General features: G+C 40.2%; 1 protein-coding gene across 1 annotated transcript in view; it reads left to right on the top strand.

Moving 5' to 3' along the window:
* The window catches only part of LOC134755235 (innexin inx1), a 72935-nt gene extending 49042 nt beyond the window's left edge, over positions 1–23893 (top strand). Inside the window, exons 5-8 of the mRNA XM_063691757.1 lie at positions 12230–12387; positions 17446–17640; positions 19188–19349; positions 20800–23893. Of these exons, the coding sequence (XP_063547827.1) occupies positions 12230–12387; positions 17446–17640; positions 19188–19349; positions 20800–20857 (573 nt within the window). The 3' untranslated portion in view covers positions 20858–23893. The remainder of the gene's footprint in view (positions 1–12229; positions 12388–17445; positions 17641–19187; positions 19350–20799) is intronic.
* The last annotated feature ends 1039 nt before the right edge of the window (positions 23894–24932 follow it).

Raw genomic sequence — 24932 nt, 5'->3', positions numbered from 1 at the left:
CATTTAAAAGGCCCTAATTCACTAGCTCTACTGGGTGTCATGCTTCAAAACTTGTATCACCGAATTAGGCGTGTCACCAAATAGTGCGAGTTTATCCTACCTACGATAATTTGGGCTCCGGTACGATGTACAGTCGCCATCAGATATATAAAAGCGACCAAGGTGCTCACAAATATCTGAACACGCCTCTATTGTCAAGGCGTTAAGTGCGTGTTCAGATATTTTTGAGCACCTCGGCCGCTCCTATATATCTGATGGCGACTGTACGTTCCAATGAGCATTATCGTACGCAAAATTACGAAAATTGCAGTCCTTGGAAGATGCCACCAAAAAGTCTAGTACTTATTAGAAGCTAAATGTGACACTTTCACTCAGAAATAAAAATAAGCTACGAAGAAGGCTACCGTTTTTGTGGTCACCAGTTGGCGCCACTGTAGATGTAGGTCCAGAAAACCAGATCTCAAAATTCTTCTATGCTTATTTTTATAAAATCAATACGTTCTAAAATACACAAAGGTATTTTTAGCGTCAAAATGTGCAATTTTTTCGCTTCTATGCGTTTCTATGCGTGAACGGCACGTCTGTACACGCGTCATGCGTCATAGTGTGAGTAAGTTGCTTAAGGCCGTTCCATCGGTTTGCCGCTGTCTTTGTCACATTTCGCAAGAATGAACGGGAAAGAACATACGCGCCAAGTGTCAATTTTGATCGAATTTTGTCGGTTTTTATTTATTTTAAAAACGTTACCTTACAATATCGAAATTCTAAAGCTATGAAATTACTATTTACGTTAAGATTGTTTTTTCTTCTTTTTTTGTTTATAGTATCACATAATAAATAACCGAGTAAAGTAGGATTAAAAGTCCGAGTTAGAGGTTACTTTGGGAATGAATTGTATCGAGCGAAGTGTCATAATTAAGGAAGCTATGTTGTTAAAGATAATATAGTCAAGATCTACATATATTTATTCCACGTCTACGAATATCAACGCCTCTTAGAAAAACATGATCATATAAGGAGATTTTTCGCCTTCTGGCTCAGGGAACCGCCTTAAAACAGTACGTACTGAGCGGCCGGCAAACGGCCGTCAATCTGGTGTCGCGGGGCGAGGTAATTCGAGTCAGGGCGGGGCGGTGCGTGGCCGTTCTGTATGATAATACTATTACTTATTCTGTGCTTTAGGTACATGTATTGCAAGTTACATAAAAGCTTATAAAATTAACCCGATAACTTGAACCTTTTGAAGTTGGACAAATAACATCGTGAGAACAGGGTGCAAGGAACAGTCGCCATCAGATATATCGGAGCGGCCGAAGTGTTCAAAAATATCTGAACAAGCACTCTAACGCCTTGACGACAGCGGCGGGTTCAGATGTTTGTGAACGCTTTGACCGCTCCGATATATCTGATGGCTACTAAACAACCCTCCACTGTCTTCCATAGCTTCCAGTAGCTACCACTTGACTTAATTACTGTCTTCAAGTGTTTTAGAGCAGATGTCATTTCCCTAACGGTATTTTAGAAACCGTTTCACTTTCGAGTTGCTTTTTTTGGGTAAAACTGAATGGGTAGTGAAGTGTGACTATGTTTTTAGGCATTTTTTTGTGTTTTACTCATGAATGCGACGGTGATTGTTACTAAGTGAATGAATGAAGAGACGAAATTCCTATACTGCGTTTTTATACAGGGTGGCTAAAAAATAAGTGCATTCCCGTTGCCAGGGAGGTTTTGGGATTACACAGAGCAACTTTTACTATGGGGCCAACCACGAAATCGCGGCCAATAGGGGTGGGCGCCTCCGTCTACTACAGTACGTGTCAGGTGCCGAAAGTTTTAGAAACTTTTCTAAGACCGGAGACCGGTCTGTTTTAAGTTTACACGGGCTTCATTTTACCTATGTAGCTTTACTTTTGAGTGGCATTAACGTGAGGCACTTCATTCGGTTCCTTGTCTGTTTGTCTGAATTAATATTTTGTCTTTTTATTAATTATTAAAACATTTCAAGTCTCGGAGACCCTTTACATCTCTGGATAATTTGATGATCTTTTTTATTATTATATACATTTTATCTCTGACACCTAGAGACTTTTACATCTCTAAACAATTTTAGTACTTCTGTTATTTGTATAGTTTTTATTAGTTTTTTTTTCTTGCGTAATTTAACATTTATATTTATGTAATTGTTTTTTGTAATTTTGGATTAATTTTATTGTTTGTAAAACTTGACATGTAAAAGTGCCCCTGTGGCCTATTTGCTGAATAAATATTTGATGTTGATGTAAGTGACTAATATGTTTGGACCAGTAGGTCCCCGGCCTGTACCAATTTCTCGGAAGTTACGACTTACGAGTTTTTTGTACGGAGGAAAACTTCAAGACACCTGCGAAGAAACTCAAAGGAGTTTCACTACTTATATTGACCGGGATTATATCCCGGAAAAAAAATCTAATTATTTTTTCGGGAAAAAAGTTTTCACACAGATTTCCCGGCGGGGTAGGCAGAGGACACGGATTTCCACTTGCTACGATCCTGACATACCTCTTTCGCTTCCTTCACTCTCATAGCATTCCTCATACACGCTCGTCGGTTTAGCGTGCTCTTGCCTTTCTTCAGGATTTCCCCGATCTGATCAGAGAAAGTCCGCCGAGGTCTGACCCTTCCAACTCCCCAGGTAGCAAAATGACGTCAAATGACGTCAGCGACGTCGTAATGACGTAATAATGCCGTCATTATGACGTCGCTGACGTCATTTTGCTACCTGGGTCCCGTTTCTACCTCACTCTCTTTGTTTGTGTTGTTGTTTGTTATAAGTTTTCACTAAGCCAAATTTTATCTCCTTTTTCGACAGTTAACGCTTATCAATCAGTAGGTCAACCGTTTAAGGAACGGATATCCCACTGAGTATGCGATGCCACTGCTAGGCTAATCTAGAACTGGTCTTGAATGACCTAGATCAACGAACAAGTAACTAGTAGAGGTCAAAAATTACCCCACGTGTTGTATTGACCCCCAAGTGGTTTGACGTGTATAACTTTTATTAAACACTAGCGACCCGCCCCGGCTTCGCACGTGTGCAATGCTGATGTATTGTACATATAAACCTTCCTCTTAGCACACTCTATCTATATAAAAAAACCGCATCAAAATCCATTGCGTAGTTTTAAAGATCTAAGCATACATAGGGACAGACATCCATCCAGACAGCAGGAAGCGATTTTGTTTTATGTATACTATGTAGTGATGAAATAAAACTATGAAAACGGATGATATCGCGTATATTGAATTTATAATACATCCCGACGTTTCGAACCCTTTACAGCGTTCGTGGTTAACGGGTGACTGAGGAAAAGCTACAATGTGCAAAACTACCCATATACAAATAGTAAGCCATAATAAACTATAAACTTTAAGGCTGGTTGTACATGCAAAATCGGTTCATAAGGCTAGTTATACAATACAGCTATTTTCAAGTAAAGATATACGCGATAAAGCTACGCCGCGCCGGTTCGAACCCTACACCTCTGACCCGAGAATATTTAATTCCCCTAAATTGTAGGAGGGTATCCCGTGGGTATCCCAATATGGGACCGGCGGGTTTTATTTCATGAGTAACTATCCCGGTAACCAAAGACAATTTTTATTTAACAATTAAATCCCATCATTAATTAAACAAAACAGGTTCAAAAACAAGGCCCGAGTTTTTTATGTTGTATTTCTGCGATGAATAGAACAGTGCAAAAAACGACAGATGCTATAGTTCAAATTATTCTACAGGTACAATACTTTTACAATTTAAGCCTTCTGGCTTAGATAATAAAGCTTAAAATGCGTTTGAAACGGACATTCGAAAAAGTAAAGTTATAGACACCTGACAGGATATAGTGCAGATGTATCTTAATACTTGAAAATAAACGAAGAATTAATAATTACATCCCAAGAGGTAAATTTTATGTAAGTCAATTATATAACGTAGGTACATACGAGTAGTTACCTAAGTTAATTTATTTAGCAATTAATTTAGTCATACGAGTTACAGAAAGCAGTAGGGCGACACTGATCCTTTCGGGCATTCTCGGCTCCGTTCGGCTCAGCATTGCTACGAGCAATTATTAAGGCCTTAACACACCATCGCACCGCACCAAGGTCATTACGTGTGTGTTACGGCCTTTAGGGTTGACATGGCACAACTTGACGTCCCATTGCGTGCACAACCACAGATATGACTTGAATTTTGACAACCCTAAATTGCCGAAAGGGATAGTGCCATACATTAGAAAAGGGACAACGTAATTCGACCCGGAATCGCTGTCAAACTTCGGTTTTGTAGGAAGTGTCATGTCTGTACGGTAGTACTATTATTATTTTATTCTGTGCCCGAAAGTAAGACACCGCCAACGTAATTTGTGCCTACGAAACATGCATATATTTGGCAACATAATATAGTACTTTGCAGTGTTCTGGTTTAACTACCAAATTGCTAAAACCACAATTTTTGGACCCGGGTATGTCCATAAACTACGTCTGGACCCGGGTATGTCCTTAAACTACGTCCAAAAGAGAGGTATGGGCACTGCGAATGACATCCCGCTTTGTGTGGTAGGGCACAGGACAGCGGATGTCATTCCAGATCTAGAGCAGAGCCCAACTGGGGAGGTACCTCCACCTTACAGAAAACCGCAGCCAAATAACACTAGACCCTACTCATAGTGTTGTGTTCCTGTCGGTGAGTAAGGTTGCCAGAGCTCGAGGGAGAGGAGTGTTAGGGTCGGCAACGCGCATGTAACTCCTCTGGAGTTGCAGGCGTACATAGGCTACGGAGACTGCTTAACATCAGGCGGGCCGTATGCTTGTTTGCCACCGACGTAGTATTAAAAAAAAAAATTCAAAATATGTTATACTCGCCCTTAACCAAAATGACGACTAGGGCAATAAAACCCTTGAGCTCTATCAGTTTCCCATTGTATTGCACGGAGCGAGCTGAGACCATTAGTGCAGGTAGTAAACCCACATGAATGTCGATATTGTCGATAAGTTGAGTGAGTGAATAGGTACATTTCTTGTGCAGAATAGAATTACATCGACGTTTAAAACACTTCGTAATCGACACATTGCCATCACTACGACCGCCGAGCTTGATTACCCCTGCCTCGAGTTTTATGGCCTCAGTCGTCATTTTGGTTGAGGGCGAGTATAACGGTTATAGTATGATTTTCCTTATATTAAGTACATATTCCATGAGATCTCAGGATATCTTTACTAAGGTTTGAGGTTTTTGGAGCATTATCTTCGCAAAGTAGCGTATTATGTACATAAACTCGGTGTGCTCAATAAAGCACGGCGATACTTTACTCCGGGGCAAAGACTGCTGCTATATAAATCGCAGGTCAGACCCCATATGGAGTACTGCTGTCACCTTTGGGCAGGAGCACCTGGATGCCAGCTTGGACCCTTCGACTCAGTCCAAAGGCGCGCTGTACGAATCGTCGACGATCCCAAACTCACAAGCGGTATTGAACCTTTAAGTCTAAGGAGAGACTTCGCCTCCTTATGCGTGTTCTTCCGCTTGTACAATGGGCTGTGCTCTGAAGAACTGTTTGACATGATGCCAACGGCCGCTTTCTATCACCGCACCGCTCGCCATCGGCAGGGTGTTCATCCTCACACCCTAGCACCTAAATGGTCGCGTACTGTGCGGTTTAAGAGGAATTTCCTCCCGCGTACGCTTCGGCTGTGGAATGAGCTCTCTGCCGAGGTTTTCCCGAGGGGCTTAAGTATGGGGTTCTTCAAAAAAGGAGTGTACAGGTTTTTAAAGGGTCGGCAACGCGCGTGTAATATCTCCGGTGTTGCAGGCGTCCATAGGCTACGGTAACTGCTTACCATCAGGCGGGCCGTATGCTTGATTGCCACCGACGTGGTATAAAAAAAACACCAAAACTGGCACAACCGTTATTACCGAATCTTTGAGTTTCAACTCCTTTACATTCTAATTAAAGCTTTCTTTTATCCATACAAAGCAAAATAGACTCAGCGCGACAATAATAAGGTTCATTTAACTTTGAACTTATCTTATGAGCCTCGCTATTTCTACCAAAATTATAGGGTGTACTTGCGTTCATTGCAATTTCAACTTAAAGCATATGCGAGTAAAGTTCAATTTGAAATGCGTAAAAAAGGTTTTTGCTAGTATTTTTTACTAGGCTGCTATTTTAATCTTTAATCTATAAGGTCGATAGCCTTAGTTTTTACTATGGCTTTAATCAGGTATGATTTTTTTTGAAGTCAATCAACCGAAGTTATCATTACACAATACAGCAACTAACTATAAACTAGACAATGCGAACTGGTTCCTTCAATTGCCTTAAGGCGGTTCCCGGAGCCCGAGGGCGAAAAATCTCCTTATATGATCATGTTTTTCTAAGAGGCGTTGATATTTGTAGACGCGGAAAAAATATATGTAGTTCTTGACTATATTATCTTTAACAACATAGCTTCCGATACACGAATTATGATACTTCGCTCGATACAATTAATTCCCAAAGTAACCTCTAACTCGGACTTGTAATCCTACTTTACTCGGTTATTTATTATGTGATACTATAAACAAAAAAAGAAGAAAAAACAATCTTAACTTAAATAGTAATTTCATAGCTTTCGAATTTCGTTATTGTAAGGTAACGTTTTTAAAATAAATAAAAATCGACAAATTCGATCAAAATTGACACTTGGCGCGTATGATCTTTCCCGTTCTTTCTTGCGAAATGTGACAGTGAAAGCGGCAAACCGATGGAACGGCCTTAAGGGGCCTTATGATTACCAGTCCGCCTGCAGTATCTGGCCTTATCGGGCGGCCTGCCTTCCTAGGCCAATAACGTCCACAAACATATTAAGCGCGCTTATGTTTGTGGACGTACACCTAAAGAGTAAATAGGCGCTTATATAAATCTCTTATATCCCTTAAAAATCCATACTAATATTATAAATGCGAAAGTCTGTCTGTCTGTCTGTCTGTGTGTTCCGTCTTCACGCTTAAACCGCTGAATCGATTTAGATGAAATTTGGCATAGAGATAGGTTGAGTCCCTGAGAAGGACATAGGATAGTTTTTATGCCGAAAATCATCCCTTAAGAAAGTAAAAAGCGGGGTGGAATTGAGATAATTAATGAAGTGTCTGCTAATTTGTGTGCATAATATGCTCAAATTGAATAATTGCTATAAGACTTTCTCCAGGCGCTATTCTTACTCTAGCTGGGGTTACTAAGTCCACGCAGACGAAGTCGCGGGCAAAAGCTAGTAATAACATAAAAATACCTAAATAAATAAAAAAAGTGTAGTGTACAACTTCAAATGAAATTGCTCTGGTAATTTTACGAAAAAACCCGAGTTAAAGCTTTTCAAACGTTTGTTTGTTTCTACCGATATCGCAATATTAATGTCTGATCTCGTAATAAAATACCAGAGCAACAAGAGCCTTATGTCTGTCTGTCCATTGTGCATGTAACAGTAAACCATTATACCGAGTTAACCCGATGACTTGATCGCCCGCGGGTCGACACTGGTGGTCACTCTTGCACCCTGAAATACCAAGAAAAAGATATGCTGTAGGCTAAAGAAACAACCGGCCAAGTGCGAGTCGGACTCGCGTTCCAAGGGTTCCGTACAAAATTGTGAAATGCGAGTGAAATGTCTAAGAAACCCGTAGGGGTCGGATCAAAAACTAAGTAATTAAGTCCGACTCACGCTTGACTGCACATTTCTTATAGGTTTTCCTGTCATCTTTTGTGTATTTTTTCAAAATTTTAGACCGAGTAGTTTCGGAGATAAAGGGGTGGGGGGGATGGTATATATAGGTTGCCTATTTTCTTGAATAACTTCTAAACTGTTCATCCTAAAATTATAAAAAAATATATTTGAGATTCTCACAATGAGCCCTTTCATTTGATAGGTAACACGATATAGTTTGAAAAAGTTTACTTTTTAATTTTCTCATTTACCCTCGCACTTGCCCGGTTTTTTTAATCTAATTTCATGAGTACTGCAATTTTAGAAAATTCTGTCTCATTGCTATTCATATGTAGTAGCAAATGTTGTCGTTTAACTAATTATCTGCGACCTATCAGGCAAACCATCACACAATTATGAATTATGATACTCACAATTCTTGCACTTCCTATAAAAAAATACCAGGTGTACAGATATATAGTTAACGCAACTATTTACAGACCTTATCTCTATTGCCATAAGACTGAGAATATATCAGTTTTTATGTCATTGTTAGATATAGCATCTGCCGTTTCCCCTCATCTCGCTCAATGGGGTCGGACCCCTGCTGAATTAAACTGTTGACTTAATGTCGACCTTATGTGGTTGCATTTAGGTTTGCATCTGGCAGTGGACGATGGTGCTAAATAGTTCATCTCTTGTTTCTATGACCAGGGGGTCTAGTCAAGATGACAACACACGCCACGAAAAGTTAGAATGTATCGGGAAGACAGATATTTCTAAAAGTCAAAACCGAAATCTTCACAACGCAGTCACTGGCGTGTGAGCAAATGAAAAGTATATATAAGTAGTCAAGGGCCTGACACTCTTTGATAGAGAATTATTGCGATTTCTATAAGAGGAAAGAGAAAATAGTGCCATGCTTTGTCCTTATCGCCGACCGGGTGGCATCATAGGGAGAAGGCGATGGCGAAATACCGAAATTTATGAGTGAAAGAAAAAAAATCCTAGGCTGCCAAAATTTTATATAAATATTCTTTCTCTTACCCCCGGTCGCTCGATGGCGCGTCTATAACTACTTGTATAAACTATGTCTATGTAAGTAGTAGCATAGAGTAACTTATACTAGAGTGGTACTGTCATAGTAAATTTTGTAACCCCAGTAAATTCACTGCCATCTGTCGACACACTTTAAAACTAAAAATGAAGATTTATAAAAATACGATAGACTGTATTTAAATATAGATAAATGATTTTTTTTATTAGCATTAATATTTTTTTTTGATTTTGACCCATGTTCTTTCACTGATATGCGTTAAAATTGTTAAATAACAAACGAAACCGTCAACGCCATCTATACGACTGTAGGCCAAAACTAGTAGCGCCCTCTGAACGAGAATCAAATTTTCTTGATTTTCGAGGCACGTTTTTTCCTTAGACTTTATCTATCTATTACGGAGTTATATCTATCTTTGGTAGTAGTAGAAGTGTAGTAGAGTTTAATGGCTACACCGTTTGGTAATATCCTTCTAGAGTTGAATACATCTAATTAAAAAACTATACATTCATACTTATGTCCAGTGATCAATTGAGCCGATAAGTGAGGTATGCGGCCACTTACCAACAAGTGGCCATTGACCCCTGATCTGTCGTGAATGGGCGTTTATGATCATTTGATCAATGCATACATGAGACCCATTTACAATGAGATAGGAATTTTGGAATTTAGATGCACTGTGGAGTTTAAAATAGGGCTTGTTTTGTTTTTTGTTGTATAGGTTTTTTTTTTTATCGCGTATATATATATATATATCTTTACTTGAAAAATAATTATAGTGTATAACTAGCCTTATGAACCGATTTTGCATGTACAACCAGCCTTAAAGTTTGTAGTCTATGATTGTTCATTATTTTAGTATGTGGGTATTTTTGCACTTTGTAATTTTTCCTCAGTCACCCGTTGACCACGAACGCTGTAAAGAGTTCGAAACGTCGGGATGTATTATAAATTCAATATACGCGATATAATCCGTTTTCATAGTTTTATTTCAGGGCTTGTTAGTTATAACTATCCACAACACAACACACACAAAAACAAACACACACAACATACACAACAACCACACACACAAAACACACACAGAGACAGACAGACAGACACAGTCAGACAGGTACAGTCTTATGGTATACCATAAGACTCTGTTTTCCAAAGATACCCATTAGGGTATTTGACTGTCATCATCATCATGTCAGCCGATAGACGTCCACTGCTGGACATAGGCCTCCCCCAAGGCTCGCCACTCCGACCGATCCTGTGCCGCTCGCATCCACCGAATTCCCGCGACCTTCACCAGGCGTCGTAGCACGGTACGCTTATCACCATGCCTGTCACGTTCTAACAAGTATGTGAGTGCGAAAGTGACGGACTTAGTGATATGGGAACCATGCTGCGCGGGCAGGTCGTCATTTGACTGTATTTAAAATTAATTTTTTTTACACCATGCATGGAATAAAGCACCAAAAGATTAATAGAGAAACGTGGACAGCAGTTATTTTTAGATACAATCTCTATTTTAATACCCATATAGCCATATACAACTATAAAGAGTAGGTAATTTGATTGTGACGTCACATGCTAGTGTTTCATATAAATACCATAGCAGCAAAATCGTTTTGTCAGTTCGAAAAAAGAAACTGATTTTACTAGTAGCAAAGATTATAACTCCGTAATAGATGGATACAGTCTAAGGAAAAAACGTGCCTCGAAAATCACGAAAATTTGACTCTCGATCAGATGGCGCCACTAGTTTTGGCCTACACTCGTATAGAGGGCGTTGACTGTTTCGTTTGTTATTTATAATTTTAACGCATACCAGTGAAAGAACATGGGTCAAAATCATATAAAAATAAAAAAAACAATTTATCCATATTTAAATACATTTTAACGTATTTTTTTAAATCTTCATTTTTAGTTTTAAAGTATGTCTATAGATGGCAGTGAATTTACAGTGGTTACAAAATTTACTATGACAGTACCGCTCTATCTTATTATATCCTCATTGCTAGTAGTCAATTACCGTATACCTCTCGAGTCCGATAATGGTCCCTAATATGACAGATTATTAATGTCTCAGTTGCACCAACCACAATTAACTGACTCATTAACGTTAAGTAGCAGAGAACTATGAAACTTTCCATACAATAAAATTTAGCGTACGGTAAAACGGTGGCAGACGGTTTAGTGCAACCGACCCTTAATTTATAAAATAATTGACACTCTTTTTCAATGTTACATTTCTAAATAAATTAGGGCCTGTTTCACAATGTCCAAGTAAAGCTAATTAACAAATAAATTAACTGTCAGATAAAATTTCCTACAAAAAAGCACTTTATCCAGCAGATAAAGCTTATTTGGAGATTGTGAAACGCCAACGATGACTTTATTCGTCAGATAAGTGGCAAGTAGCTTATTCAGGACTTTATTGTGAAACAGGCCCTTAATGTGGTAAACTTCTAAAAAGTGTCTACAAACTTAAGTGACAGCTAATCAATGTAAAAATGAACTGTGATCGAAGACGCGTGAGTCTTTCATCATCTTCCTCGCGTTGTCCCGGCATTTTGCCACGGCTCCATGGGAGCCTGGGGTCCGCTTGGCAACTAATCCCAAGAATTGGCGTAGGCACTAGTTTTTACGAAAGCGACTGCCATCTGACCGTCCAAACCAGAGGGGAAACTAGGCCTTGTCGGGATCAGTCCGGTTTCCTCACGATGTTTTCCTTCACCGAAAAGCGACTGGTAAATATCAAATGATATTTCGTACATAAGTTCCGAAAAACTCATTGGTACGAGCCGGGGTTTGAACCCCCGACCTCCTGAGTCTTTAATATTATAAATTTATTTAAAAGCTAATTTTTTGCAAATGCACTTATACTTGGTCAAGCAAATTTTGTCAGTAGAAAAAGGCGCGAAATTCAAATTTTCTATGGGACGATAACCCTTCGCGCCTTCATTTTTTTAAATTTGCGTTCTTTTTCTACTGACAAGATTTACTTGACCAACTATATAGGAACTGATTTTATAAGTAATAACAACGCCCAGCTTTGTGTAGGCTGCAGGATCGTGACCGAGAAAACTAGGGTGACAAATTGGACTATTGACCTCTCATTAAAGTCCATGAACTAAGTGAGATGTTTTTGTGGATTTTTTTAATCGTGTAGTAAGTATTTGTGAGAATAGGAATCTCACGTGAGATCTTGATGCGTTGAATTTATTTTAAACTACACGGTTTCCATTATTTTGTTAAGCGGAAGGTTGTGTAAGATTTTGCCATATTTTAGTCTAGAAATATATTTTAATATATTTATTTTTCTCGCATTATTGCAAAATTTTTGCCAGAAAAGTATTCGGCTTGACCCCCCCCCCCTCGCCCCTGAACAATAATGGACGCCCCCTATCTGGAGTATAACCGGCTTTACGTCAATAACTATAACAACCTCTCGTCATCTTCCAGGAGCACAAGATGTACGCACTCCGCTACTTCGGCTGCGAGCTGCTCTGCCTTATCAACGTCCTGGTGCAGCTGTGGCTGATGGACAGCTTCCTGGGCGGCGAGTTCTTTAACTACGGCACCAAGGTGCTGGGCTACAGCGACGTGCCGCAAGAGTTGAGGTAACCTGGCCCTATTAGTGCTACTTCGGTGTCAGCTGCCTCATCATCCTGCTGCAGATGTGGCTGATGGACAGCTTCCTGGGCGGCGAGTTCTTTAACTACGGCACCAAGGTGCTGGGCTACAGCGACGTGCCTCAAGAGTTGAGGTAACCTGGCCCTATTAGTGCTACTTCGGTTGCCAGCTGCCTCATCATCCTGGTGCAGATGTGGCTGGTGGACAGCTTGGCGGCGAGTTCTTTAACTACGGCACCAAGGTGCTGGGCTACAGCGAGATGCCGCAAGAGTTGTGGTAACCTGGCCCTATTAGTGCTACTTCAGTTGCCAGCTGCCTCATCATCCTGGTGCAGATGTGGCTGGTGGACAGCTTGGCGGCGAGATCTTTAACTACGGCACCAAGGTGCTGGGCTACAGCGACGTGCCTCAAGAGTTGAGGTAACCTGGCCCTATTAGTGCTACTTCGGTTGCCAGCTGCCTCATCATCCTGGTGCAGATGTGGCTGGTGGACAGCTTGGCGGCGAGTTCTTTAAGTACGGCACCAAGGTGCTGGGCTACAGCGACGTGCCGCAAGAGTTGAGGTAACCTGGCCCTATTAGTGCTACTTCGGTTTAGAGTTGTTCCGTTCCCGGTAACATTCCCCATTTTGTATGGGGAAATTTCTTGCTCGGTAACATTCCCCATACTAAATAGGTAATGTTACCGGGAACGGCACAACTCTACTTCGGTTGCCAGCTGCCTCATCATCCTGGTACAGATGTGGCTGGTGGACAGCTTGGCGGCGAGATCTTTAACTACGGCACTAAGGTGCTGGGCTACAGCGACGTACCTCAAGAGTTGAGGTAACCTGGCCCTATTAGTACTACTTCGGTTGCCAGCTGCCTCATCATCCTGGAGCAGATGTGGCTGGTGGACAGCTTGGCGGCGAGTACTTTAACTACGGCACCAAGGTGCTGGGCTACAGCGAGGTGCCGCAAGAGTTGAGGTAACCTGGCCCTATTAGTGCTACTTCGGTGTCAGCTGCCTCATCATCCTGGAGCAGATGTGGCTGATGGACACCTGGGCGGCGAGTTATTTAACTACGGCACCAAGGTGCTGGGCTACAGCGACGTGCCTCAAGAGTTGAGGTAACGTGGTTTTTTTATAGGTATACATTATGAAAATTTTGCTGCCCCCTACGTTTGACGCTTGGAATGTCTTTCACCTCGTGGTTTTTTCTTTAAACAACTGTCAAAAAAAAAATTGTGACACACTTATTGCTGAATGTACTTCTTCTCATTTGCATGTCTATCGAGTACTTCTTGAGACCTTTCTTTAATGAGCCTAAACTTGATGTGTTTGTGTTTTTCCATCGAGGAGTTCCTTTGGCTTACCGGCTGCATCATCAGAACACCTCCATGTTAGCATATTATGGCATTGTCACCGGAATTACGACAGTACTCCAAATTTCAACTGAATCTACTTTATATCTCTAACCTAAGTGTTGTCAACGTATTTCTTCGTAAAGGGAGTAAAGGGAGGTAGATATGGCACCAGGCGTTCGATCGTGAGCCACCAAATATAGGTTCCGGAATCTATATTGAGTAAGTCGTACGGCTGACGCCAATGTGTCAAGATTATCACAATCATCTACTAAATATTGCCTGCATTTCAGTTTTGCCAACTATGAACGTCACGCGTCTATTATTAAAAGGTCATTGACTGTAATTGTTGGTACAATTATTACAAACACCGCTGTGGATGGGTGGAATCGGCGGCTTGCAGCTGTGGCGAGGCTGCACAATCCGCACAAACAATTAAACATATAATAGAGGATTTTTTTTATACCACGTCGGTGGCAATCAAGCATACGGCCCGCCTGATGGTAAGCAGTTACCGTAGCCTATGGACGCCTGCAACAGCGGAGATATTACACGCGCGTTGCCGACCGTAACACTCCTCTCCCTCGTTGAGCTCTGGCAACCTTACTTACCGGCAGGAACACAACACTATCAGTAGGGTCTAGTGTTATTTGGCTGCGGTTTTCTGTAAGGTGGAGGGGTTGGCCTAAAGCAAAGGGGGTGCAAAAAAAAGACTTAGAATTTTTTTAGTAGGTACAATAACATGTCTGTTCTGGAACGATCATCGCGGTCAACCTAACACACTCCTCTTCGCTTCGCTCGTCGTCGCACCTATCTTGTCTCTGTTACTTAAATTTACTGTTCCATATGATTGATTTTAATTTGTCAAATAGTGGTTTCAACTTGCGGGTCAAATATCTCGGCCATTTTTTATTTTAGAGAAGTTTTTCCTAGAAATCATGCTTATTTTAGCGTATTCTCTACGATAACACAATAAAAAATAGGTGTCATAATAACATCACTCCGTTGAAACTCCGGTGTCGGCACCCCCTTTGCTTTAGTCCAACCGGTGGAGGTACTTCCCCAGTTGGGTTTGCTCTAGATCTGGAATGACATCCGCTGTCCTGTGCCCTACCACACAAAGCGAGATGTCGTTCACAGTGCCCATACCTCTCTTTTGGACGTAGTTTAAGCACATGTCCGGGTCTGGACGCAGTTTAAAGACATACCCGGGTCCAAAAGGATTGCCACATAACGCGCTATGCCAATGGACCTCCTGAAGACCTGATAGTCCTTAGCGACGAGGCCATCGAGTGGCTGATTGGACTAAATTTGTATCTATAACTGTTCTACTATGTATGGCATATTTTCTACTATATATATATTAATCCAAAAGAACCTAGCTTGGCTTACCGGTATGGTTTGGGGTCTGCTGCTGCCAGAGGACTGCTGGTGGTGGCACTGATGGCTGCTTTCTGGTTCTTTCTTTATTTGGAAAACTATAAATAGAGTTTTTTTTCACTGAGTTTGATTTGTATTCGTGCTGGTTTTATTCGCGTTTGTAATGACACTGAAATGTTTGTTTTTCTATACCTCTTTTGTGTCACCGGCCAGTAGCCGAGCTACTTCAAATGAGTTAATATATAGTTGGTCAAAACTAAATTGTCAGTAAATAACAAAAAAAACTATACTCATCCTGCTTGGCTATTTGGCCATCCAGCTTGCTTGGCCCCACATTATTTTTAATCTACATTAATGACATTCACAAAATTCCCCTTTCCCAAGCGGAAATAATCTGCTATGCCGATGATACAGTACAGTGATCCTTTTTAAAGGTGATACTTGGGAGAGTGTTTTTACTGCAGCAGAAAAGGGTATGAGTGACGTCGCCTGCTGGCTCCGAGATAACCTTCTAATATGTTTTCGTACATTATTTATAATTAATTTGTGTTTGCATAGCGATAAAGTTTTTAAGTTTTTGCATTGCGAATTAAGTATGCTGCTATTAGCTCACGAATTTCTTTTCGATATTGATCTTATACCATACACTGTTAATTTATTAACACATTTTGTCGTACGTATCTATGTAAATCATTGGCAATGGCGATTTTAGCAGCCGATGTTGCTAAAGGGGGCCACTGACTATCAGTCCGCCGGACGATATCGGCCTGTCAGTTAGAACAAAAATTTGACAGTTCCGAACAACTGACAGGCCGATATCGTCCGGCGAACTGATAGTCAGTGGGCCCCTTAAGCGGGCGAGGTGTTCAAAATTACCTTAACACGCTCTTTCTCTTAAGAATAAAGTCGCGTCAAGATCATTTTGAACACCTCGTCCGCTTACCAACTTCTGCTGCTGACTACAAAGGTGTTACAAGTATGAAAAGTTTCACATAGACCCAGGTGGGGTGTAGCAAATGTGTCGTTTTCAAGCAAAAGGTACCGCATTGTCGCTTGCCATAGAGAAGCTGACAGTTTTTTCGTATAAAGATACAAGCAATTTTCGTCCTCATGTTAAGCGACAATGTGGTACCTTTTGATTGAAAACGTCACAAATGTCCTTATAACTATGTTATACAATCTAAAACTAAACTTGTGCTTATCTGCATATGAAACACAAATAAAAACCGGCCAAGTGCGAGTCGGACTCGCGCACGAAGGGTTCCGTAGCATTACGCAAAAAACGGCAAAAATTTCACCCTAAATAATAGGGTCCCGTTATTACTCTTTGGGTACGGAAGCCTAAGAAATAAGACTTGCGAGTTCTTAAACCACTGCTTACACACCAGGGGCGTAGCTAGAGGATATGGCGCCCGGGGCATTCACCAAATTTGCGCCCTCTGACGACTGACAAAAGTTTCCCTGCTGCTGCATTTTGCCCATTTTGGCGCCCCCCTTGGATGGCGCCCGGGGCACTTGCCCCCTCTGCCCCGTCCTCCTAGTTACGCCACTGTCACACACACACACCAGGGTTCGTAGCACGGTACGCTTATCACCATGCCTGTCACGTTCTAACAAGTATGTGAGTGCGAAAGTGACGGACTTAGTGATAGGGGAACCATGCTGCGCGGGCAGTGCTCTTTTAACTACTAGGAGGATATAACCAACGGAGACGCCTTATCTGTAATTTGCTGTACAAAAAAGTCTGCCATTTTTTTCGGGGGAGGGGAACGTCCAATGTATACGTAACGTCAAAATAGCTATGACAGATAATTTGTCAGTCCATACATTGTGTATGACCATTGGCCGACTATTTTCGACAGAGGGGAACACCTGTTAATGGCTACTCCGTTTGGTTATATCCTCCTAGTTGAGCTATTATTGCTAATTTTAAATTTGCTGCGGTTTTTTCTAAAAAGTTTCTCGATCTTTCCCTATTCTCATGAATATATATGATCACCTTCCTCGCGTTATCCCGGCATTTTGCCACTACTCATCGGAGCCTGGGACAGCTTGACAACTAATCCTAAGAATTGACGTAGGCACTAGTTTTTACGAAAGCGACTGCCATCCGGCCTTCCAACCCAGAGGGGGAACTAGGCCTTGTTAGGATTAGTCCGGTTTCCTCACGATGTTTCATTCCTTCACCGAAAAGCGACTGGTATTAATATCAAATGATATTTCGTACATAGGTTCCGAAAAACTCATTGGTACGAGCCGGGGTTTGAACCCGCGACCTCCTAATTGAAAGTCCCTATTCACGTGAATATCATTTCAATTCCAGATTCGATCCAATGATCTACATATTCCCGCGGGTCACAAAATGCACCTTCCACAAATACGGTGCGTCAGGCAGCATACAAACACACGACAGCCTGTGTGTGCTGCCGCTGAACATGGTGAACGAGAAGACTTACGTGTTCCTGTGGTTCTGGTACGTCGCGCTCGCGGCGCTGCTGTTCATGCTGCTAGTGTACAGGTAAACTGTAGACATAGCCATAAAATAAGTAACTTTAGACTGTAACATATATCTACAGGCACACGACAGACTGTGTGTGCTGCCGCTGAACATGGTGAACGAGAAGACTTACGTGTTCCTGTGGTTCTGGTACGTCGCGCTCGCGGCGCTGCTGTTCATGCTGCTAGTGTACAGGTGAACTGTAGACATAGCCATAGAATAAGTAACTTTAGACTGTGTCATATATCTACAGACACACGACAAATGTGTGGCTGAACATGGTGAACGAGAAGACTTACGTGTTCCTGTGGTTCTGGTACGTTGCGCTCGCGGCGCTGCTGTTCATGTTGCTAGTGTACAGGTAAACTGTAGACATAGCCATAGAATAAGTAACTTTAGACTGTGTCATATACCTACAGACACACGACAAATGTGTGGCTGTACATGGTGAACGAGAAGACTTACGTGTTCCTGTGGTTCTGGTACGTCGCGCTCGCGGCGCTGCTGTTCATGCTGCTAGTGTACAGGTAAATTGTAGACATAGCCATAAAATAAGTAACTTTAGACTGTGTCATATATCTACAGGCACACGACAGACTGTGTGTGCTGCCGCTGAACATGGTGAACGAGAAGACTTACGTGTTCCTGTGGTTCTGGTACGTTGCGCTCGCGGCGCTGCTGTTCATGTTGCTAGTGTACAGGTAAACTGTAGACATAGCCATAGAATAAGTAACTTTAGACTGTGTCATATATCTACAGGCACACGACAGACTGTGTGTGCTGCCGCTGAACATGGTGAACGAGAAGACTTACGTGTTCCTGTGGTTCTGGTACGTTGCGCTCGCGGCGTTGCTGTTCATGCTGCTAGTGTACAGGTAAACTGTAGACATAGTCATAGAATAAGTAACTTTAGACTGTGTCATATATCTACAGGCACACGACAGCCTGTGTGTGCTGCCGCTGAACATGGTGAACGAGAAGACTTACGTGTTCCTGTGGTTCTGGTACGTCGCGCTCGCGGCGCTGCTGTTCATGCTGCTAGTGTACAGGTAAACTGTAGACATAGTCATAGAATAAGTAACTTTAGACTGTGTCATATATCTACAGGCACACGACAGCCTGTGTGTGCTGCCGCTGAACATGGTGAATGAGAAGACTTACGTGTTCCTGTGGTTCTGGTACGTCGCGCTCGCGGCGCTGCTGTTCATGCTGCTAGTGTACAGGTAAACTGTAGACATAGTCATAGAATAAGTAACTTTAGACTGTGTCATATATCTACAGACACACGATATATGTGTGACTGAAAAAAATCAAATGAAGAGAGGCATTAGCTTTGGTTGATATACATCAAAATGTTTCTAAATATTTTCAATAATGTTATTATCCAGAGAGGAAAATGGGGACTACGTTTGTATGGAAAGACTGTTTCGCAAGGTCGTCCATTTCCGTCTTAAATTTTAACTTGAAATATCAATGACCGTATTTCATTATTATGGGTGTTTTGACTTATGGCAATGAATTCAATGAATCCAACTAAAATAAACAAACTCTGATCTTTTCTTTCGCAGACTGATGATACTGTTCGTGCCATCCATCCGGCCGCGGCTCTTGCACGCTCGCTCGCGTTCGATAGCAATGGAAACCGCGGCCTCGGTCAGCAGACGCTGCGACGTCGGCGATTGGTGGCTGTTATACATGCTGGCGAGGAACATGGACCCGATCATATACAGGTAAGGGTTCTGTATAACTGCAAGGTACGTCTTATATAACTGCAAGGTACGCCCTGTATAACTGCAAGATACGCCGTCCATCCGGCCGCGGCTCTTGCACGCTCCATAGCAATGCATACCGCCGCCGCGGTTAGCAGACGATCCGACGTCGGCGATTGGTGGCTGTTATACATGCTGGCGAGGAACATGGACCCGATCATATACAGGTAAGGGTTCTGTATAACTGCAAAATACGTCTTATATAACTGCAAGGTACGCCCTGTATAACTGCAAGATACGTCGTCCATCCGGCCGCGGCTCTTGCACGCTCCATAGCAATGCATACCGCCGCCGCGGTTAGCAGACGATCCGACGTCGGCGATGGGTGGCTGTTATACATGCTGGCGAGGAACATGAACCCGATCATATACAGGTAAAGGTTCATGGTTTGCACGGTACACCTTGTACAACTGCAAGGTATACTTTGTATAACTGCAAGGTACGTCTTGTATACTGCAAGGTACGCCTTGTATTACTGCAAGGTTTAGCCCGTATAACTGCATGGAACACTTTGTATAATTGTAAGAAAAGAAAGAAAGAAATAGTAGATTGTAACCAAGGGATGAAAGGCACTCATTTCTGCCGAGGTATTTTGGCGCTCGAACGTAGTGGAAGCGCCAATAGCCCGAGGCTGAAATGATGCCTTTCACCCGAGTTAAACACTCTACTTTTCATTTCGAATACGAGGAAAGTAAAATGCATGTGTTTTCTTTAAAACATGACTAAGTATAAATTTGTATAGTATTTCTTAAGGGTACTTTCATTTAACAGTTTATGCAAAAGTATCGTTATTTATGGAACGGACAGTCAAATATCAGAATGGAAATTGTATAACAAATCCATTTAAACTCAAATTTCAATTGCTTATCCTAAAAAAATAAAAAAAATCGTACTTCGAACGTAAAATACTCTAGTGCAGACACGTATCATTTTCTGCACACCTTTTACAACAACAATTACCCTCTTTCAGAACCTGAGAAATGAAAATACATTTATTTAACGCCAGAACAATGTTACATAGGGAAAAGGAGACATACAGACATAAAAAAACATTGGACGCTAAAATAGGACCCCACTCAGCATAATGCCGCGGTAATCTGTGGCGCTGGTTTTCAGTGGGGACCTGACTTAAAACTATGAGTTAGTGGCGACACATACGCCATTAATTGCGCGGTACACCTTGCATCTGAGAGGTACACCCTGTAAAACTACAAGGAAGACCTTGTATAATAGTTATACAAGATCTTCCTCGTGTGTACCTCGTAGTTACTACGAGGTACACTAGTGTGCGAGTATGACATGTTTGCAGTGTAATGGAAACTGTAGACGTAATAAACCTACACAATATACAAGTGAACATTAGATGTCGCTCTACGACCGATCGTAAGTCGAAATATCCTTTCATTTCCAGGGAATTCATAGCGGAGTTCTCAAAACGACTCGATGAGAAGCCCTCCTCGCGTGCGTGACAACCAGCCACCCCCTCCGTCTCCTTCGTCGGCGTGTGACGCGCCCGTGCCCGCTCCGAGTCTAGGGTACAACTTCGTAACGTACCTTGTACCGTACCTTGTATAACTTCTAGGTACATCCTAAATAAATAGGTACATGCACCTCGTATAACTGGCTCATTAGGTACACTTTGTATACCGTGAAGGTACACCCTCTATTAAGGGCCCCACTGATTACCAGTCCGCCGGACCAAAGAGGATATAATAGGATAGAGCGGTACTGCCATAGTAAATTTTGTAGCCACAGTAAATTCACTGTCATCTATCTATTAAAACTAAAAATAAAGATGTCAAAAAATGTATTTATATATGGATAAATGTTTTTCTTATTTGCAATATTTGCATTAATTATTTTTATATTATTTAGACTCATGTTCTTTTACTGATATGCGTAAAAATTGTTAAATAACAAACGAAACCGTCAACGCCATCTATACGAGAGTAGGCCAAACGTAGTGGCACCATCTGATCGAGAATCAAATTTTCTTGATTTTCGAGGCACGTTTTTTCCTTAGACTGTATCCAGTATTACGGAGTTATATCTATCTTTGGCCGGACGATATCGGCCTGTCAGTTGTTCGGAACTGTCAAATTTTTGTTCTAACTGACAGGCTGATATCGTCCGGTGGACTGATAATCAGTGGGACCCTTAACATGTTTAAAGTGCAATACACCTTGTATAATTGCAAGGTACAATGTGTATAGATTGCCCAAAGTCCAAAGTACACCTTTAAAATCTAGGTTGCTATAAAATAATTTTAGTTCAAAATAAACCATGAAAAAGTTCGCTTAAGTTTATGGTACCTACTGTGTATCTTGTTGATGGGGTACAAACTGTATAAGTCTAGTTCGGATATTGGTAACCATAGTTTGTTTTGCCGCGTTTATTTATAAGTAACCAGGACTTTGAAAACCAAGTAATACTCTTAAATATAAGGTTAGTTTTCGAAATGGGATGAGAGGTACATTGTCCTTTTCGAAACAAATACTTGGACTTTGGATGACGTTATATCGTTCGAATTTTGGTGCAATTTAAATTAACGGGCAAAACGCCTGCTGCAATTAGCAGCTTTTTAGACATTTTTAAAGTATACAAGCTCAATTTTATTCGGGATTTTTCAAGTAGTTTTAGTTAAGGTTTTATTAATAAATTAAGTTTCTTGAAGCTTTTAGACTGATGAAGTCTATGGCTTATGTGGGGAAGTAGGCTGGTTTTTAAGCTTATTTCTAGGTACATAAAGCCTAGAATGGCCAAGGGTTTATTCGAGACATCAGAATTATAGCTGTGTCGAATAAGCCCGTAGCTCTGTTTTTATGAAAGTGGCCGAAAGTAATATTTTTATTACTATTTGACATTTCGCCTTCATATTTAATGCGAAATATAAATTTTGCTCCTTGACTTTTATAAATTTTTCGTCACTTATAAATGCCATTTTAATTTAAATTGGTTGTACTCTATAGAAAATGTATGAGTGCGTGTCAAAGCTGAAAGGGGTTCAAAGGACTGCAAAGTTCGATATTCCTATAATTTTATATACACGATATAATCTATTAATATATACATTTAGTGTTGCCAGGAGTGTACAAAATTCATTCAAATTTAGGTATGTAGGTTGTTTTTATAATCGCTTAGTGTAATGTTGACAGGATTTATAATTAAGGTGAGTTACACTGAAGAGAATTATGAATGTTTCAAAAACTTATGAGTACTTTACAATTTGGTACTAATTTAGCATCAGCGTATTCTATGGTCATTTTGACAGTAACATTCCTGTATTTTTATTGACAGTTTAAGTAGAGTAAAATACCTAGTTATTGATTAAAAAGGCGACGAGTATTCATTTGTTAAATTCTCTAGTTCCATTGTGATGTGAGGAATTAACTTTGGTTGTACAACTAATATCCCAAGAAAACCTTCACACTTCAGCGAATTCGAAAATGTGTGAGATTTCTCTATTTAATCTAAATACTGAATACAATAAGGATAAATATACATATAGGCTGGTATTGTGATATATTTTACTACCAAAACAGTACGAGTAGGAAAAATTACTATCAAGTTCCTCGTTAATTGACTACATAGTCCTCTTCAGTTTAGCTCGATTAGTTAAGATATTGTAAGTTGGAGGCCGCTCACTGCCGTATATTCGTGATCCCTGCTTACTGTGCTATTTTGAGCGCAAGTCTGTAAAAAGTTCATTCCAATTTAAGAACTGTTTCTAAATCTAATATTCTGTAAAACCCTGTTTACTTTCCCTCTACTTATAATAATATAGTTTTATTTATTTTACTACTTTCCCATTTTCCATTATATTCCTCTTGATAATAGTTCTCATATTGTAATGAACTAATAACCGTTCCGAATTTGGAACAATAAGCCTAATATTTAGCTTATACTCGACATTTTATCACTAATTCGGTTGCCATAAGATCGAGTTTTGAATGATACCGCGTGAGTAAATAATATTTAGTGTAACATGACTTTTTCTACCAATCTTTGTATTAAGATCGTGACAATAAATTGATTCTGGTATTTCATAGTGTGATAAAAATGTCAAGATGATAAATAAATCAATTCAAATGTTATATTAATGAAATGTTATAATGGACAGTATCGGCATGCTAGATTTTGAGTAAATGCGTCAAAATTCTTGTCTTGTTTCTGACCACTCTGTCACGCTTGTATTTGCGTTTTCTATCAAATAAATCAATAAAAAGAGTGCTATCGCATGTCTTTTTAGCTGTAGACTATATTTTACATGAGAAAAATTAAAAACGATCATCTCTTACAAAAAGCTTCACTTCAACCCTTTTTGGGGACAAAAACAAAACGGAAATAATTTTGACTCAAATGATTATTTTCAGTTAATAATTGTTATACCAAATGAATGGGATAAGGGCAAGCGAATTATAAATTGTTACTATGACATTCTTAACTATTTTATCACACTACAAAATATCTAGAGTTAGACCAAGATCAGTCTGCAACTATTTTTATAACACACGCATTCCAAGTGTTATTTATACTTCATAGTTTCATAGAAGTTTTACGTTTAAAATGACACTTGCACTGCGTGTGCTATCAGAATCGTTGCAGACTTATCTTGGTCTGACCCTACCAAGTAATACTATGGACTGAAGCATTGAATATAAATTAAGCATAGATCTGACCGAGATCTGTACAATACATCATTAAATCATCAACATCATTTTACAAATCTAATTCAAAACATTTTACTATAAGCCCTTATTGGGTGTCGTAATGTAAGAATCTCGAATTTTTTAGATATTGTGTTCATTGAAGTGGCATATAATGTAAACAAATATACAGTATTTGGCACGTAATTTAGATGTACCTATATTGAAAAAAAAAATACAAAAAAAAAGTACTTTACTCTAATTTTGTTTACATTCATAATTTAAAACGAATACGGGACTTAATCGCGTACAAACTTACGTTTATTTATGGCCTGACGTTTCGAACGTGACGTTACGTTCGTGGTCACAGGCAGGCAGGTGGATTAAGTCCCGTATTCATTTTAAATTATGAGTGAAAATCGTGTTAGTTTAAATCAGTATTTTGTTTACATTGGCCACTGCTATTGAATATATGAAGCGAAACGAGCTTTTCCAGCACAAAATCACATCAATATTACAAAGTACTCTCGTATCAACATTATTTCATAAAAAATTGAGCAACTTAGAAAGGGGTACGCTTTATTTAATACTGTTATATAAACTGTACCCTTTTTTATTCAAATTCATCAATCAGAACCAAACTCACCAGGTTGACGCATAACTATATAATTGTGATATATCCATTTAGAATTAAATAATTTTATATCTAGACCGATACATATGTATGTAATTGTATTAATTATAAATGTTTGTTATACGGAATGTACCCGTTTTATAATAATCATAAATTGATGAAATTTTGAAAAAGGCTTTTTTAAGACATAAGACTATAAACGTATAAGACTAACTTTACAATATCAGTGACAGTTGTTACTGTCACTTCTGACAGCATCAAAAG

Source organism: Cydia strobilella, chromosome Z (genome assembly GCF_947568885.1).
Source record: "Cydia strobilella chromosome Z, ilCydStro3.1, whole genome shotgun sequence".
NCBI lineage: Eukaryota > Metazoa > Arthropoda > Insecta > Lepidoptera > Tortricidae > Cydia > Cydia strobilella.
The sequence above is the reverse complement of the archived record's forward strand: the minus strand, read 5'-3'. Positions and strand labels throughout refer to the sequence as shown.